Source organism: Lagopus leucura, unplaced genomic scaffold, assembly GCF_019238085.1.
Source record: "Lagopus leucura isolate 7727_CA_CO unplaced genomic scaffold, USGS_WTPT01 Super-Scaffold_739, whole genome shotgun sequence".
Taxonomy (NCBI): Eukaryota; Metazoa; Chordata; class Aves; order Galliformes; family Phasianidae; genus Lagopus; species Lagopus leucura.
Window position 1 is genome coordinate 10,298,805 of NW_024962255.1, and position 17,910 is coordinate 10,316,714.

Consider the following 17,910-nt stretch of genomic DNA (forward strand, 5'->3'; position numbering starts at 1 on the left):
TTTTTTTTTTTTTTTTTTTTTTAATGTTATACAAAAGTTTGTATATCGGTTTTCTTCCCTGATTTACTGTTTTTTGGTCTTCTTGACAGAGGGTCATCTGGTTACATTCCTGCAAGGGCAGAAGCAGATGGTGAACATTGCCCTTCATTTCTGGTCCCTTCTTTGCGAGGCTGGGTAGTAGCCAACAGATTTGAAAATTAAGAACAGAAATCTCTTGCACATGTAATAGCAATGAGCAGTTGGAGATAATGATACTGGTCTCAAAAAGACTCTCAGACCAACACAACATACTGAAAAACAGACCTATGCACACACAGCAGCATCAAAGCAGAATTAGCTGGTTGCCACTGCATGCCAGTAAAATGCATGTGCTGATGGGGAGATGGGTTGTTGGCTTTCAGCTTAAGAGTTTAAGATTTAGAGATTTTCAGATGGTCTCCCCATGCCTTGTTTTATCCAAGTGCTACTCAAGCAAGTTGAAGTACTTTTAATGAGTGTATTACGTTAAGCATAAAGTAGCAATTGGATCATTCATGTTGTATGTTACAAAATCACAAGGAACAAACAATTTGAGCATATCCTTAAAGTATCTTCCCACAGAGATAAACTTGTAATTATCTTCTCTGATACAAGAGAGCCTTGCTTGTATTGTATCACTAAACAGCTGAAAATTAGCGATGAAATCAAGCCAATGACCCCTTGGTTTTTGTTGGAGGTGGGGGTCAAGGAGGAAATATGTCCTTAGACCAAGGAGAGGAAAAATATATGACCTATATGACATTAATGCAGCACATCTACACATCCTTTGGTCATCCATGCATACGCTCACAAGGAATGTACAGTCAGTATTTTCAACCTTGTGATTTTGGTTATAATGATGTACAGCATGAGAAGGGACTTACATGGGTTACACAATGGGTAGTAACCATGAGCCACTTGCTAAAGCAGAAACTGTGTGCCATTTGGGTGGCGGGGCTTGGAATTGGTGGAGCTGGGGGTGGTAACACTGCAGTGAATTCATTCAGATGTTTATTTTACTTAAAGTCTGAGAAAAAGGAAATAGCCCATTTTAGGTCCCCTGTATTCCAAAGTGAGCAGTGTCTGTGCCTTGCCTGGTAAGGGTTTTTCCCAGTGAATGAGAAGAGGCACTATGCAGATTTGTCTGTCAGGAATGAATGAGTAAAAATGTGCAGAGCAAGCCTAATGCTGAAGCGTGGCCTGCAGCCCTTTGGGGACTTGCCTGCCTCCTCAGCTGGGGCCTCGCTTCCTGAAAGCACAAAGTAACTTGAGACAGGGTGAGAGCCATGTTTTGGGGAGGAAAACACAGCAGTGAGATGGGAAGAGGGAGTCTTTTGTCTGGTTGAAATTTTAGTGCAAAATTGAGGCAGTTTCCTCCAGTGGGGAGAGAGCCCCATGCTGGAGCAGCAGGATGGGAGAGCTGGGGCAGGGCAGACTGCAGTGGCTGCAGATGATGCTCCTCCACAGACTGGAGCAGGCAGCCCTTTTGTGCCACTGAATTTATTTCCTCTCCTGACTGTTGCTTATCATCGTTGCTGTTTGCCTGTGTTATCCTAAAGGTGAGATCCTTTCTGGTTGACTGAGTGGGGCAGCTTGAGCTGCCATCAGAGACTTTATTTGCTGCAAGAGCCAAACCACACTCTCAGAGCAGGTGACTTCTGCCTGTGTGGCATTTTGTGATTAGCGGCATCGCTGTGAATCCTGGCAGGCTGAAGTCCTGCAGCTGGGCTGCTGGAAAACGAAGGGAGCAAGCAGGGCAACGCTACTACAGCCTTTCTGCAATGTAGATGTCTGCACAAACCAGGGTTCAGCTGCTAGTGGCCTGGTTTGAAACCAGATTGGTGTGACCTGGTGAGTTGTTACAGTGTAGGTACAGGAAAAATTCTATAGAAAGCAGGTTGTTTTAGGTTTTGTGCAGATTATGTTGTTTCCTGGAGCAGATGCCTGTCTGGAGAGTGATGCTCAAGCTACCTGGAAGGTGCATCCACATCCAGTGGAAGACTAATTCACCTTCATTCATCATGAATGGTTTTAGACAAAGGATGATGCCTAGACCGAATCACTGATGCTGGATGTTACGGATTGACTCAACACCAAGATACCTGAGAAACAGCTACAGTATGTGCTGCCACGGGGCAGGGAAAGGTGGAGGGTGCAGCACTGGAGGCTGCCCGACAGGGAAAGTATTTTCTTACCTAATGCAGATGTGATGCTCTGATCTCAGCAGCTGTTTTTAGCCTTAATTCTGCTAGAAATGTCGACCAAAAAGAAGCTTTGAAGTAATCTTTTACAGCTTTTCTGAAAATACAGAAAAGAGAAATTGATGAAAGATTTCAGATGAAATCAGGCTCAGAAATACTTATTTTGTTACCTTAAGTATATAATTATTCACACACAAAAAAATTGAGTTTGGCAGATGATGTATTGCAGCTGTAGCTGTTTGGTCCCACCTTTCATTTTCATTTATTAACATTAATGGAATACACAGAGAACATGCTATCAGATCTGACAATAGGAACAACAATGACAAAATAACCTTGGGGAGAAATTGGTGAGTATTTTTAAGGTAATACTGGTGAATATCATATTTAGCCATTATTTCTGTTTATTACCTACAATTTGTTCATATTCAGTTAATTGCACTAGTGATGTTTCTAGTCTAATGAGGCCAGGCTGTAATTAATGGATTTGTCTAATATATAAAAGTACAACTGCTAGACTACTGACTGCTGAAATGCAGTGATTGCATTGAATACATTTCTGCTATTGAGTAGGATATCTGCCCTAGAGCTCCTCAGTTTTTATCTGAGGTATTGTTTTTTGTCAGTAAAGCCCTTTTTACTGTTGGCGTTCCTGGAGGGGGAATGAATATCGGTATGCTGAGTCTGTTAACCCTTGGGTCTGTTTCACCCCTTGGTCATTAAGAATTTGTACTGACTTGATCCTCTGAGGATCCTGTAAGGCTGTTCTCTTCTGACTGGTCCTAGGTGGCAGAAGCCATTACCGTGGTGCTTTTGTAGATCTTGGATTTTTCTGGGTGGTTTCTATATCTTCTACATCGTTAACTATTGCCTTATTTGGAAGATGATTGTAGGAGACGCTAAGTTCTAAGTGATAAGCAAGCAGGGTAGTTCTTGCTTTGTTTCAGCTCAGGTATCCACTTTAACTTTTTAATCTGATCCACTTTCCCCTAAGGGCGTGTAAGCATTAGCAGTCAAGCCAGAAATGTAGTAAACTAAGACTGAGTAGAAGCTGCAGAAATGAAGATTTGTAACTGTTCAGACCTACAGTAACAACTTGGTACTTGGTGAAGTGTGAACAAATCCTTGAATTCCAAATTGATTTCCAAAGGTCAGTAGGGATTTTCATTATTGTCATATTTGAGAGTTTTATTATTTTTTCCTTGAGTGTAGCTTGGTAATCATCTCTGCCCAGGGGTGAATTAAAGGCAGAAGTACATTTTCCTTTGGGCAGAACTGGATAGCATTACATCACAAGAACCAGCAGTTCTTCAAGCAAGAAAAGCAGCTTTGAATTCTTTCTCAAAGCATGAACTTTGTCACCTGTTGGAAGACTTGAGGAATTCATCACCTGTTTCAAAACTGTTAACGTTTCTGGTGTCTAGCTTGTGTTGCCCTTGGCCAACTAAAACTGCTTACGCTTCTCTTTACATTGGCTTTAGTTTATATCACATACTTTTTTTTTCTTTTCTTTCCTTCTTCATGGTGTTCATCTTTCTTTCCCAACAGTTTGTAGAGAATACTCTTTTCTGTCTCAACCCTGTTTTCTGACTCTTCAACTTCTTCATTCAATCCCGTTTCTCTGGGCTCTGGCAACTTTCTGCATCTGCTCCTGTGTGAGGTCCACTGACTTCTTATCTGTTAATCCAGAGAGGTGTTATAAAAAGCAGTGTCCTACCCATTGGGTTCCATCTAAAAAGATGTAATACCTCTAGATACGTAAGGAAATATTCTCTCTTACTATAGTTAAGTTTTGTACTACTTGCGATTCCTTGATTCATTTGTTTTTCACCTTCTACTTTGCAGTAACCTATTTTCTCAGACATAGTTTGACAGGCCAAGTCCAAATGGAAATTATTCTGGTAAATGAATTACACTATTTTCTCCCTATCATCTTGTCTCTCACTGCACTAATACCCAAAGGGGCTTCTTACAAGTCAGAGTTCTCTCCATTTCTTTTATCAAATGTTTCTTTGTGCATTTCCTTTTCTCAGACATTTGATGTCGAAGGGATGTTTTCATGGTTTGACTTCTGTCTCTGGAAGCTCAACTGAAACCAATTTGCAAATCAAGTGGCTTTATCTAGGTGATTTTCTGGTAAAAACAGATGTGTTGTATGTCTCTTCTTCCATCGTTCTTCCTTCCGTTGTAAGGACTATGTTCTGCTCTGGAAGACTTTTCTCCATCCCTTGTGTATACTTTATTCCAGGAAAACCAGTGACAAGTTAGGTAACTGAAATGCAAAGTAGAAAGATTCCTTGATTTTGTTCTTTAAAGAAGTTGACATTATTTAAAAATGAAGTTATTGGTATCACAATCTGTCTTCATTTTATAGAAGGAGATGTGACTGCTTGTTTTTATTTACTTGCTCAGAAGCTGTTGTTTGCAGTGATAGGAAATTCAAGCCACGTAGATTTCTTGTGCTTCATGACTGCGAGGTAGAGAAGAAAGTCCTAAAGAATTCTCGGGAAACATTCCCTTACTGCAGCACACACGGTAATAACAGCGTCTGTAAACTCCTTTATCGTTGGGTGAATTTCTACGGATACCTCAAACGTCAGCTGTCAGCGCTGGGAATCACTCGCCCTTGTCCTGTATTATCTTCGTCTATGGCCACAGCACATGAAAAAGGGCCAAGACTGAGTTTGCGTGCTGTATCCACAGGACCGGGTGAGAGCTGTTGTATTCTCCCCCTATGGGGATGGAGGGGAGAAAGAAGTGAAAACTACGGCAATCCAGATCTCCCTCGGAGAGCTAAGAGCAGGATGAGGGGGTGGGAGATAGTTTTGAAAACGCTTTCTTTTGATCTGATAGCTGAGCAGCCTGCGTGAAAACGCTAACATCCCTCCGCCAGACCATCTCCGGTGCTCAGCTGAGATGTGCGGCCAGTTGTTACCCAAATGAGGGCTATCCCTCCCGCCCTTCCTAAGCAGCGCCTGGAGACGAGCGAGGGACTGAGATGAAAGTGTCCTACTGAAGACTGGCGTTGAAAGGACAATACGCCTTTCTGTGAAGGTGTATTTTTTGCTCCAGGTGTTGACAGAGCTGTAATGAGATCAGGCAAGGAATTGTCTTATGTTCTATTTGCTCATTTAATGGAGTAGTCTGATAGGTGTGGGTCCCCAGCTCTCCTCTTTCCCTGCTGCGAGTCCCTCCCAGAAGTCAGGGAGAACTGAACGCGGAAAGGAGCTAAATATCTCAGAAGTGGGCAAAGATTGTAGCTGAAGCTTTGAAGATTCGAGGCGTCTAATGCTAAATCAGGACTCGGATTCCCTGTGATAGGAAAGGAGTTGAACTGACTTGGCAGGCTTTGAAGACAGGTCTATTTTAATTTAGTAAGTTAAATTTGTTCACAGCAATTAAAGTCAGTGTCAGTAGCGTTTCGCTACAGTCCAAGGAAACTACGGCTGAAATTACGGTCGTCTGAGAGCGGGCTCTGCTTCGTCACTTCTGTGTTTTGCCTACGGCCGGTGACGCCACCGGAGCGGCTGTTTATCGGGCTCTCCATGGGAGCACATGGCGCTGTAGGACTGCAGCTCAGCAAGAGGCTCCTCAGCCCGCTTCCTGGGATTCCTTTCTTCCAGAGCCCCTTTCTTCCATTGATTTCCATCCTGCCTCACCAGAGGGGATTCAAGTTTGCAAGTCAAAGAAGAATAATCCGGTATTTCAATGGCGCTGGCTCCTGTGAAGTGCGGCTCACAGCAGGTGCTCATACCGCCTACAGACCGATAGGGATTGTTCCAATTTCCGTTCCTTCTCATTTTCTTCAGGCTTGAAAAAAGAAGTGGATGATAGTGCCTTATTTTGCACTGTCTGTCTACAAGCTGTCAGAAAACGAAGACAGTTTGAGTTTGTAAGCGTTTTACTCTCAAGCACTGCTTTTACAGTTCTTTTCAACAAGGCCTCTGAGTCGGAGCTTGTACGTCCTGTTGTAACTGGGGTTTCCTGGTTATCACAGTTGTTTTGGTGGTGATTGTCAGTGCATCTTCAGGAGGAAAAAAGGAAGAAAATACTTGTACTTCTCAAAGGACAACTTTTTATGTAGCTCGCTGTCTTTGGCTTACTAAGTCAATTCTCCCAGACTAATGGCTAGGAGATTATTTCATCATTTGAACTGATAGCAGCAAGGTGTGCAAGGCACTGTAATGGTCTTCAAAATCGTGATGGATTTCCTAGATCTGCTCCGTTTGAATTTCCTGCAAGGCTCGAGCATTTCTGTATATATTTTTCACTGTTTCAGCAAGCGTGCTGCAGTCACACCATTGAACAAACAAGTACCGTTGAACAGGAGAGTATTATTTTTTTTTTACTACTATATATAGTAGGCTCCACTCAATGTAATTCACTTTATTTATTTATCTTTAGTAAGATTAGTTGTGCAGAACTTCACATGTACTGTATATTTCTCAGTGCTAGAGATTTTCAGCAAAATAAACTCCTGCTTCAGTCTTTGGAGAGAGAAAACAGAACTCAGGAACTCAGGCTGAGCCATGCCTGCGTTTTGTGTTCTCTTGTATTCGTGCACTTTGAACCCTGCACTGTAGGTTTTAACTCCCTTAGTGTGGGTGAGGGTATCCGAACAGAACTCACTTGCTGTTACTTTAACATCGTGCAGTTAATGAAATAAATTACATGCATTAGTCAGTTTTAGTTGTTGATACAGTTTCAAAATCAGTAACTTCAATTCAGGATTAGTTTTAATTTCTCTCTACTGCCATCTTGCCTTAGCACATGTCCACTTCATCACTGCAGAGCACCAGGCCTAAGAACAAACACAAGCAGATGGAGTTCGGTTATGACAAAAAAAAAAAAAAGTTAGGAAAGCTGTATGAAAGTTGAAGAAAAATCCAACAGTCTTTCCACTCAAATGCTGTTTGCGTGGGCCTCATTTACAACATGATGTGAGAGTGGCCATCATTCTGCTCTTTAATCTCATGTAACTCAAGAAAACTTCACAGCAAGCAGAGGTCAGAAGCGCTGTTGCAGTGGCTTGCAGAAAAAACAGGGTGGTTGAAGGGGTTGATGAGGGTGGCAGTGAGAGGCACAGGCACCACTGTCCAAATAAATCAGATGAGCCCGTCCTGGTCCTGCTCCAAGTGGGGTCAGCTGTGGTGTTGGACCAGATTGCTCAGGACTTTATCATATTACATCTTGGAAACTCCTCGGGACTGGAAACAGCAGAACTTCTCTGGGCAACTTGCTCTCCACTGGTGGGCTGTCCTAAAGGGTAAAAAGATTTTCCTTACAGTCAGGCTGAAGCTTTCCTGTTCCAGCTGATGCCTGTTGTCTTTTGTCTTCCAGTCATATACTGCTGTGCAGGGACCAGCTCCATCTTCTGAAGGGGCTGCTGTCAGGTCTCCCCTAAATCATCTTTTCTAAATTTAAATTCATCTAAATCATCTCTGTCCATGCTGAACAAGCCCCATTCTGCCAGCTCCTTCTCACACTGTTTCAGCTCTGATCATTCTGGTGGCCAGCTACTGAACTTAACCCCACATACAGATGCCTTTTCAATACTGAAACCAGGCTTACTATGCAAGATGTGGTATAGCAAGCACTAAAGGTAGGTGAATAATCACTTCCTCTTGTCTGCTAGCTCTGGTCCTGTTAATTCAGCCCAGGATGCTTCACTCCTGCCACATCACTCCTGAAAGAACTAAAATAGAGAAGCTAGTGTTCCATATGATTGCTGTGACTTGCACAGTAGGTTTACAGCTAAGTGAGAATTCAGTGAAGCCCTTGGGAATAATGCATGACATTTTTTTTCCTAGTATGCTTTATCTTGCATAGATACATCTGTGGTGATCCACAGACCATTTGCTGGCAGATTCCAGCTACTCAGTAAACAGCCTGATTTGTACTGAAGCAGAAAGCTTCCTGGACAATGACACAATTGAAAAAGCAAGTGCTACTTGTTTAGTAAACTCAATCTGTCTGAAAGCTGAAATGCTTGTTATGTTTTGCTTCAAATTGAAATAAAGTGAACCTCTGAATTTTATCTTGCTTTTCTAAAACAAACTATGTTGGGGTTATGTTCTCTTTTGAATAACTCTGGGTGCTGTTTCTCTAAGAGACCAATGTGTTTACTCCTTGGCTGGGATAAAGGTGAGCTGAAGCCAGGGAGCAATGCAAAGTGAATTTGGGTCCATTCTGGGAAGAAGAGCACAACTGCAGTTACACTCCTGTGATTGTAGCTTTAAGTTGTGTGCTTCTTTTGTGACTGCCTTTTATGTGGCAGCACGTTTCCAGGCAAAGCAGTACTGTTCAGGAATATTACAGCAGTTAGAGCAGACCTTTAGCTGAATGCACAGGAATGTGCAACTGCATGATGGAGGTTTTATAGCAATTCTTTCACTATATAGATCTACAGTGCCTAACCAGCAACCAGTAACAGCTTCCACACAGGACAAAGATTTTGACATTACAGAGTTATCTGGATGGCTTGGGATTTATTGCAGATAGGGGGTGGGACTGGGAGCAAAGAAAAGGCAGAGCAGTTTTAGTGGAGAAATCCCAGGGCTGCAAAGGGACTTTCTGGACCAGGCCAAGTGGAAAAGATGTGCTTGTGTTAAAATCCTGTAGCACTGGATGGCAGCATCTGCAGGCAGTTACAGGAGCCAGAAACATTGCTGCTGATGATGACTTGCTTATTCTTCTACTGTTTGCCTCTCTGGGCTGTTTGCATGGTTTTTGCAATTTTACTGAGACCACTTCATTTTATGTCATTTTTATCTCCTTCCAGTAAAGTTTTTGAATCAATTTGGTTTTTTTTTTCTGCCAGACATTGAATGCTGAAACAGTTAAGGGTGATTTTCCTTGCTCTGAGCTGTGCTGGAAGTATCCAATGCTACTTGTGATTTGACTGAAAAGCTGTAGGCCTGTTAAGGTATAGTAAAAACACTGTCTTGAGTACTGTTGCTTAGCCAGTTATGCTATGAAGAGTGCCATAAAGGCAGATGTGCTTATGTAGTTTTGTTAGTTGGCTGTTTTGACGGTTGTTGTGGGTAAAACAAATCTCTAAGCACTGAACAGTTTGCCTGCTAATTTTCAACTAGCAAAAATGCTCTTCTCTTTTCAACTGTCTTTATGAAGCTGTATGCTTGCTTTTGCTTAAGTTAGTGCCTTTGGAACTTGAAATCTGCTCTCAAGATGTTCTTGGAGCATCAAAGCGAATATGCCAGTGGCCTCAGCAAGTGTTAAAGAAGGCCAGCTGCACGTGGCAAAAACTCTTTCCCACTAAGTTTGGCCTAAGGAAAATCACAGTGCAGTGAACACATTGCTGACTGCTGTGCAACTTGTTCTACTTGGAGTATCAAATCACAGGTTTCAGTAGGGAGCATGATCGATCTCAAAAGCCTTTGTTTTTTTCCCTTCACTTTTAATCCTGCTTTGTGTTCACCATATTTACCTGTGATGGCTATTATTGGCTTATTAAGCACTAAGATTAAAGTAATTGAAAATATTCTAACAATCTTGACTATGTCTTTAATAACATGCAGAGAAATTTTATCTTTTAATAAGGCCTTGAAAATCTCCATTAATGTTCAAAAAATGCTATTGCAAAATTTCTCCTACTTTCTGTGTTCCTATTAACATTTTTCCTGCTTGAAATTATTCCTAGTCATTAATTATGAAATGTGATGTTTACTATAAAATGTGACCAGGATGCACTTTAGTATATAGAAAAGAAGAAGCCTCTCAGTTTGTGACAGAGTTGTACTTGCTGCTAGCTTTCCTCATGCATTTGTGCAGAAAGTGAAGTGAATCAAACACAGTGGGGCTCTCCTGCAGGAAGGCACAGGATCAGTGGGATCATTATCATAGAATAGAATCACCAAGATTGGAAAAGATCTCCAAAATCATCCGGTACAACCATCTGCCTACCATCAGTATTTCCTCACTAAAATATTTCCCTTTATGCTCAGCTTAACACTCCTACATGGACCTCTCCGACTATAGAACAGAATTTTTAGCTGTACTTGTTATTGTGTCTGTTCTGTCTCAGTGGAAGTCGAATCATATAGTAGAGATTATTATTGATTTGTATTTATTTTTTTCCCCTAGAATTATTTACTGTTAACCCTTTATGGTTATGAAATTGTTTGCCTCAATCTTTAAGGACTAACTTGAGCTCTGGTGCAATAAAATGTGCTTCTGTTTATTTTCTGAAGACTTGCATGAGAAACAACTTACATGTCATTCTTCCTAGAGGCTGGAGATGCAAAAAATCTGCAATTATTGAACAACTTAAAGAAAAGTGGTAGAGCTCATGTTACAGTCAGGACAAAAAAAAAAAATCACTTTGTATTAGTCAAGAACAACCAGAGGCTTTCCTGTACACCAGTGCTCATGTTACAGACAACTTGCCCACACTGTGATGGATATGGGCTCTAAAAGGGTATTCTTGGGTTCTGAGTGCCCAGGTAATGAGCAGAGTTTGAATAGACTGGCAAACCAAAGTGAAAAGACAGTAATACATGATTGCTGGCAGACTGCCTAGATAGGAGTTGGTAAATACAATTCTAGCTTGTATTTCAAAGTCAGGAGGGAATGATGTTTAATATTCCTATTGATCTACTCTGGGCATTTTAAATAAGTTTGCACTGTGAAAAATGCAATTTCAATATATACTCATTTTCCTTCAGTATCAAGCTGGTTTTTGCTTGCTGCTTTTCTTAAATGCTACCTTGGAAGAGCCCTCCCTTAAAGACAACGTGGGATTTGAGTCTGTGAGACAGACACAGAGAGTGATGGAAGATAATTAATATTAATAAAGATAATACATTCCAATTACATTCGGTGTTTTACTCCCTAGATCTACAGGAACAAATGGTAAAACTGGCTGCAACACCGTGCCTACAGCAGAGAGCTGAGACAACAAATTGTTCTGAAGAGTTATTAGTGAATGCTGATGGGTTTTTCCCATACAAAAAGAAAGATTGCAATGGTTCCTGCACCTGCAAAGAGTATCCTAGAAACATCACCGGGGAAACCATGTGCCAGGACTTTTTTTTTTTTTTTCAGTGCTTTTTGTTGAAAGTAATCGCAGTTGGAAAACAAAGGTCAAGAGCAATTTGAGCTTTCCCAAATGCAAGAGCTTAACTCATTACTGAAAGAAATGCTTGTGTTGTCGTTTTCTGCTGAAAGGCTAAATATCAGGTTCCCGAGTCAGCCACCAGGCTATCCAATTGCAGCTCAGCCAAACCTGAATGTCACTCAATCTCAGATGTCACCTCTCACTTGCGGGAAAATTACAGTTAGCATTTAACTCCAGCTTTTGCCTCGTGAAGTAACCAGCCGGTGCTGAGGATAGCTGGAGCTTTCTCTGCAGCAGAGAACAGGGAAGAGACCACAAAATACCACCAGGTGTAGGGAACAGATCATTGGTCTAAAAAAAGGGGAAGAAAAAAGCCTGTTTTTTTTTTTTTTTTTTTTGTCTGCGAAGGTATATGTTGTCCTGTCGTAATGCATGCACAGACCTCAGGTAAGTTCCTGCTTTCTGCTTTGTCATCAGCTTTCAGGGAAAGTATTAATTTCAGGTTTTCCTACATTATTTACTTCTGACTATTGGATGTTGATGTTTTTCATCAGTTACTCTGAGAACTATATATTCTGTATGGTTCATACATAAACAGTCATAAAATAATCAGCAGTTATCAGATGAGCTTCTCTCTCTTGACTACCTCATTACTGAGGTAAGTTAAGGCTTAAGCTAGACTTTAATACCAAACAAGCAAATGTGCTTGAAGTAGCCTTTTGCTTCCATCGTTACAAAAACACATTAAGTATTGTCTTCCCTGAGAAATCTTTGAGTACTTTGCAAATGAAAAGTAATTGAGGGTAAAGTGCTCGTTTTGAAGCAACAAAAGAAAATCTAATTGAAAATCAGCTATGACTAACAGAGAAATGAAATACTGTTCCATTCAAACTGTTTGTTTTCTTCTTTCTTGTTCCTTCTGGAGTACAGGTGGTACACTCCCTGCTCTGATGAATCCATGCTCACTATCTCAGTCTATTCCTCTGGTAGAAGGAATCTGCTGTGCCATATCAGACATGAATGCAGACCAAACCATGGTCACACAGAAAACTTTAGTGGAGCAGTTAGTGAAAAGGTATCCAGGTAATGTGTTTGTTTCCCTTCCTTTAAAAATGACTCTATCATCAACCTTGAGTATCTATTCATATTGGATGAGCAATGCATAAGAATATCAGCAAGCAGATGAGAGAATACTTGAATATGTATACAGTCCTTATCAATCTGAAAGCAACAGTAACATTCCTTTCAGTATGAGGATTAATAAATCCTTGAGAATAACCAAGGGAACTGGGTTCAGCGGTGTGCTGAGAGTATGCTCCTCGAGAGTGGGAATGCATACATGAGGTGTTCAGGGAACAGGTCTGGAAAAGCACAGAACAGACTATTTGTCATATCAGTAACACTTGGGGTCCTTTTTAAGAAGAAGCAGAAATGCATTTGACTTTGGTGGCAAAGGAGTTTGCAGCCCGGGAGCTACAATCAGCATCTGCTATCACAAATGCAAGTGGTCTCAAAATCAGATTTGTTGGTCAAATTCCAGCTTCTCCTTTCTTGAAAGCAAGTTTATTACACCAAGTCCTCCTTTACCAATGGGACAGCAGACACTTCCATCCAATGCTGCATTTTCCTTCAGTGTGAAAAGCGTTCAATTTCCTTCAGGTTATTGAACTGGGGTGTGGGAGCATGTATGCGAGACTCTGTAGGAGCTCATTATAGCCTTTTGCAGGAGGTTGTTTGGTTTCATTCTAAGCTTTCTCTTTTGAATGGTTGTAATCTCATAGCTCTGCAATTGTTATAAGTAAGCTTTCCCATTACTGGGAAAAATTTTAATGCAACCCCATCAACTGGTTCTGAAAGCTGCCAGCAATGTGTAGCCTATATGTGAACTGAGATTCCACACGGTACCACTTATAGCTCAGCTGGAAGGAGCACTCCATGTTCACAGAAGGAGAGAACGTTTTTCTTGCTGTTTTCACCTTGTTTTGGGAGTCTTCACTCTTGTGGGCCCACTGATGTTTCCGTGCTGCCCTCACCTGGCGAGCCCAGGGGGTTCTCCTTGATTCAGGGCTGCAGTCTGCTGTCCCCAGCCAGATTTTGGGGCAGTCACTGCCATCTTAAGGGAGCCTCAGGCGAATGGGTGGCAGACAGCTGGGTGCTAGCACTGTTGCTGGCTTTGGTGGTGTGTAAAAGAACAGTCTTGCTATTTGTCCTGAGGCATCTGACACTTCCATGTTGAAACTGAGCATTTCCTATCCATACTTCAGCAGCCACATCAATTTCAAACTTCTTTCTGAATCTTGCAAACTAATTACATTGGGCACTTCATGCTGACTCACTTCCAGATCTATCGAAAGCTATTTTTTTTACCAGTTCTCATTTTATTTGAAAAATCTTTTCTAATTTGAAGTACCTGTACCTTCCTTGTAGGCATTGCAGTTCCCTCCCAGAAAATCTTACACAACATCCTTGGCACTCTAATTAAAGAAAGGAAGATCTATCACACAGGAGAGGGATATTTCATCGTTACCCCCAACACCTACTTTGTCACAAATGATGCTGCAGAATACAATAACAGGGGCTGGCGGACAGACAGTGAGGACGCTTACCAGGCAACCTGGGAAAGCTGTGCAGACCCAGTGGAAGAAAACATTGCTAAAGTATCCCGTTGTCTCCCTGGCCAGAATATGTTCTGTGAACAAAGACTCGAGCAGCTAACGAACCAGGAACCTGAGGGAGGAGGCAAGAAAGGCTGCAGTGAAGGAAAGCCTTTGATTCAAACTCAGGTCATCTCTTCATCAGCTGAAAACCGTGCCTGGGACACCATGAAAACCCTGACATCAGTGAAAGAGAAACTGAAATGTAGAAGATTTGGCCTTGGTCTTTTCTGGAGAAGTACTTCTAAAAAAGAAAAACATAAGGAGTACTCAACGTTTTCAGCCCAGTTTCCCCCCAGCGAGTGGCCGGTCAGAGATGAAGATGACTTAGATAATATTCCACGTGATGTTGAACATGAAATCATCAGGTGTATTAACCCCACTCTTACCATTGATAATTTGATTAAACATACAAGATTAATGCAAAAGTTTGAGGAGAGGAAAACAAATACCACTAAGGATATCTTGGCTGAAGTGTTAACACTACAGCAAAAGTATTGTTCAAAGGAGTGTGTTCAAAAGGCACAAATTAGAACAGCAAAACACAAAAGGAAAAAGAAGCCAAACAGAGAGAAGCAAATCAGCAGAAACAACTTGAAACCTCATGTGCATGAGCCAACACCCCAAAGTGAGAAGCTGGAAGAGAACATTTCACTGCTTGTCACAAACCAACAGCCGCTGGATGCAGCGGTGGAATCCCAGGTCCTATATAAAAAGCAAATTAAGAATCCTTTTCAGGGTCTCTCATGGAGACACAGCTTTTATGCAAAAGCATACAAGGGTCGTATTAACAGCCAGCGGAAGTCCAGGAGACGAAAGCGGGAAAGGGATTTACAAAGGCTTACAAAGTCCTTGGAGTCACCCGGAGCCTCCGAATACGAAGCTGAACAACTGCTTGCTGAAATGCAGGCTGACAACACTAAGCAAAACAAATCACCCCAAGCTCATAGGTTTTCCTTCCAATTAAAGAAAAACAGTTTAAGTGACAATGTTAGTTATCTGCACAGCAGTACTTTGCGAATAGATGATAAACATAAATACTTTCTGGAGAGTAATGTTTCTGAAGACAACGTCTGCAGAGGAACTGTGAAAAGAAATCCTGGGAATATTAAAAAATCCCCAGACTTCTACACTGAAGATAAAAGTGTGCGTAAAGAAAAAGCGAAACATTTACTACATCTGAAAGGTGAATGTTGCAGCTACAAGGCTGACGCTGTTTGTGAGTTGTTGGACCAAGCAGCAAATGAATTTCAAAACGTCCACCTCTCAAATTATACAACCAGTGTTACAAGGGAAAAAGAATTTGGTGTGACACACAGACAAAAGACTGATAAAAAGAATGAACTTGTATTTAAATACGACTGTACCAACTGTTTTGGATCAACAAAGCTGGAAAGTGACAGATTTACCAACAAATGCCATCTTCAGAACCAGAAGGTACATGATTGCAACAAGTGTAGTTTGTTGCATCTGGATGACAATTTGGAATGCAAAGAACCACATCAGTTGCTTTCTTGCCATGCATTTTCAGTTGCAAGAGACTGGAGTAAAGCTGTGCAAAAGATGGGGACTGCTCTAAAAATCTCTAAGGTTAATATTTATTCAAACCAATACAATACAACTGTAAATCGATATGACTCTGGAGGGTATGGATACAAGGGAAGTGCTGATTTTACAGAATCAACTTATGGCTCAAAAAAGCATCAAAAGCCAGACCTTGCAGAAGAAAGTTGTTTGTGCAGCCAGGTTCTTCCAATGGTATCCAGACAGGAGAAAGAAACCAGCTTTACTGAATGCATGAAGGCTTCAGCTGTAGATTTTTGTGACACTGATGAGGATGACGCTTTGCAGAACCGCACCTGTGAGATGGCAGAAGCTGTGGCATGCCACCATCTGGGCCCACAAGCCAAAGAAGCAAGAACCCCCCCAGGAATAACAGGTCTCATTTTAATGAATGAATACACTGTGATACCAGGACAGAATCACACAGGAGGGGCAGAAAACCACAGCATTACAGGAGACAGTGGAATTGACTCCCCAAGGTAAGAAAATACATGTAACATAGTTACATGTATCATCACCTAGTTAACAACAATCATATTTGTGTAGACCTTTTGCTGTATATCATAAACACCCCTCCCCACCAGCAAAACTGGTATTATCTTTTGCTTATGACCCAGAAATACTCAACATTTATAGTGCTCCCATGCTGTATTCCATAAACCTTCTGCTTAAATCTGCTATGCATATGCTGCTGTTTGTATTTTGCATTTGCATTCACAGTACAAGATGGAGATGCATAGTTGCAGAAATGCTCAGGAACATGAATAAACTCAACGTGTTTCTGTTGGCAAGACTATCCATCTTGCCATATGACATTATAGATATTGTCATAGTTACCCTGGTTGTAGGTGAAGAATAAAATGTGTTTTATAAAGATGTCCAATCATAACTTAAAGTGCAAAATATCCAACTTGCTCACAACAGACAGGAGAATGTTCACACCACCTTGAGGGAGAGGCTCCTTTCACTGGGTACCTGTAGCCTGTAACTACGTACTTTTTCGAAGAGATTTTTTGAAAGTTTCTTAATGGAAAACGAATTGATATTAAACAAATTTTATATAGTTGCACATGGGTAAGACTTACACAGCTGTTAACTAACTGGCAAGAACCGAAGTTAAAATGCTGTGTAGGGGAAAATTACATCAATTTTTAATAGCATTCTATGTGCCTAAGACCTTAAATGACTGATGCTTAAGTGCAATTAAAGCACTCATTTGAGTCCTTTAATTAAAGGTCATCATTTTATATGTGTCATCACCTTGAGCAGCTTATATATACAGGAGCAAATCACATCTTACAGTTTTTAAGGAAATGCTGCTGGAGTGGGGTTTTGGTTGTTTTGTTTTTCCCTTAAGCAGCTTTTTGGCACAGTTCTCCTGTGTTCCTTGGAGGCGGCCACTTGGAGCCCCTTGGTCAGTCTGATGGTATTGATGCCATCTGAGGTAGCAGAAACCAAACCAGTACTGCTTTGTCTTTAGGCCGTGAAGTCTGACATCTAATAATTCTTCTTTTAGATGGACTGAAAAGAAGATGAAGCTTCCTCCCAAACTCTGACAGCATCAATAGCAACGTATGGAGAACATATGGAGAGTGGAAGGGCAGTGACAAAAAGTGCCTTGTTTCAGCTAATTCTAGCCAGGAAGGCTTGCTAAGTTTTTAATAAGGTGTCAACTTTTTATTTCTAACAGTGCAAGCATACTATAACTGTGCTTGGTGATGTCTGGTGTCTGCCTGTAAATATAAGCCTTTTGTTAACATGTTGGAGATATCAATAGCAGAAATGTACGGTGTTTTTGTGTTTGTTTTTTCACCTCCTCGTCCAATAAAAATGAGGGCTGACACGGTGCGTTCGGGTCGGCTGTTCGCTGGGGGCGGGCACGCACTGCCCAAGCACAACTAACTGTATTTGACCTGAAAATTGCTGAAGGCGTTTCCTTCTCGAGCCACGGGACCGACGGCAGGCGCTGCATCTCCTGTCAGAAAACGACGCAGAGCACTGGATCGGCACGCACCTTTTCACACGCAGACTCCTTCACCGCCGAGCCTCTCTCGCTGCCCCGCCGAGCCGCACGGGGCCAACTGTGGGCTGATGAGCTCTGCAGTGTGAGGGAAGGCGCCCAGCCGCGCGCCCCTGCCTTCTCTCGCGAATGGGGAGCGCGCTCTGCCGCCCTGCGGATAATTTTGATGCCTTATTCCCGCCTTCTTTCTCTGCCCTCATACACGTGCTTTACATGTACAGTCACGGAAGGGCGCCAAAGCACTCCGCCGCCGGGAAGCCCGGCCACGCCATCGTGGCGGCGGCCTCGCGGCCGGGGCGCGCGCGGGGCACGCTGGGACTTGTAGTTCAGGCCGAGCGGGGACCCCGGGGCACGCCGGGATTTGTAGTCCGGCCGAGG

At 42.0% G+C, this 17,910-nt stretch overlaps 1 protein-coding gene and 2 long non-coding RNA genes across 3 annotated transcripts in view; 2 read left to right on the forward strand and 1 right to left on the reverse strand.

Moving 5' to 3' along the window:
- Positions 1-17,818, reverse strand: part of LOC122175225 — a 24,344-nt gene extending 6,526 nt beyond the window's left edge. Inside the window, exons 1-4 of the long non-coding RNA XR_006177352.1 lie at positions 17,527-17,818; positions 15,666-15,808; positions 13,902-14,022; positions 2,214-2,316 (exon numbers count right to left, since the gene is read on the reverse strand). This is a non-coding gene — a long non-coding RNA (uncharacterized LOC122175225). The remainder of the gene's footprint in view (positions 1-2,213; positions 2,317-13,901; positions 14,023-15,665; positions 15,809-17,526) is intronic.
- LOC122175226 lies at positions 7,722-11,133 on the forward strand. Its single transcript, XR_006177353.1, has 3 exons — positions 7,722-7,821; positions 9,040-9,144; positions 11,074-11,133. It is a non-coding gene; the product is annotated as an uncharacterized LOC122175226 (long non-coding RNA).
- Positions 11,515-17,355, forward strand: STOX1 (storkhead box 1). The gene is made up of 4 exons (XM_042862672.1): positions 11,515-11,742; positions 12,226-12,378; positions 13,723-15,991; positions 17,029-17,355. The coding sequence occupies exons 1-4, from the start codon at positions 11,724-11,726 to the stop codon at positions 17,066-17,068; spliced, it is 2,481 nt and encodes an 826-aa protein (XP_042718606.1). The 5' UTR covers positions 11,515-11,723; the 3' UTR covers positions 17,069-17,355.
- Positions 17,819-17,910: the final 92 nt, after the last annotated feature.

What these genes read in the sequence shown, in the direction of transcription:
- STOX1 (XM_042862672.1), top strand. An exon ending in GTTAGTGAAAAGGTATCCAG is followed by an intron (nt 12,379 to 13,722) that starts GTAATGTGTTTG and finishes CCTTCCTTGTAG; the next exon opens with GCATTGCAGTTCCCTCCCAG. An exon ending in AGTGGAATTGACTCCCCAAG is followed by an intron (nt 15,992 to 17,028) that starts GTAAGAAAATAC and finishes TTCTTCTTTTAG; the next exon opens with ATGGACTGAAAAGAAGATGA.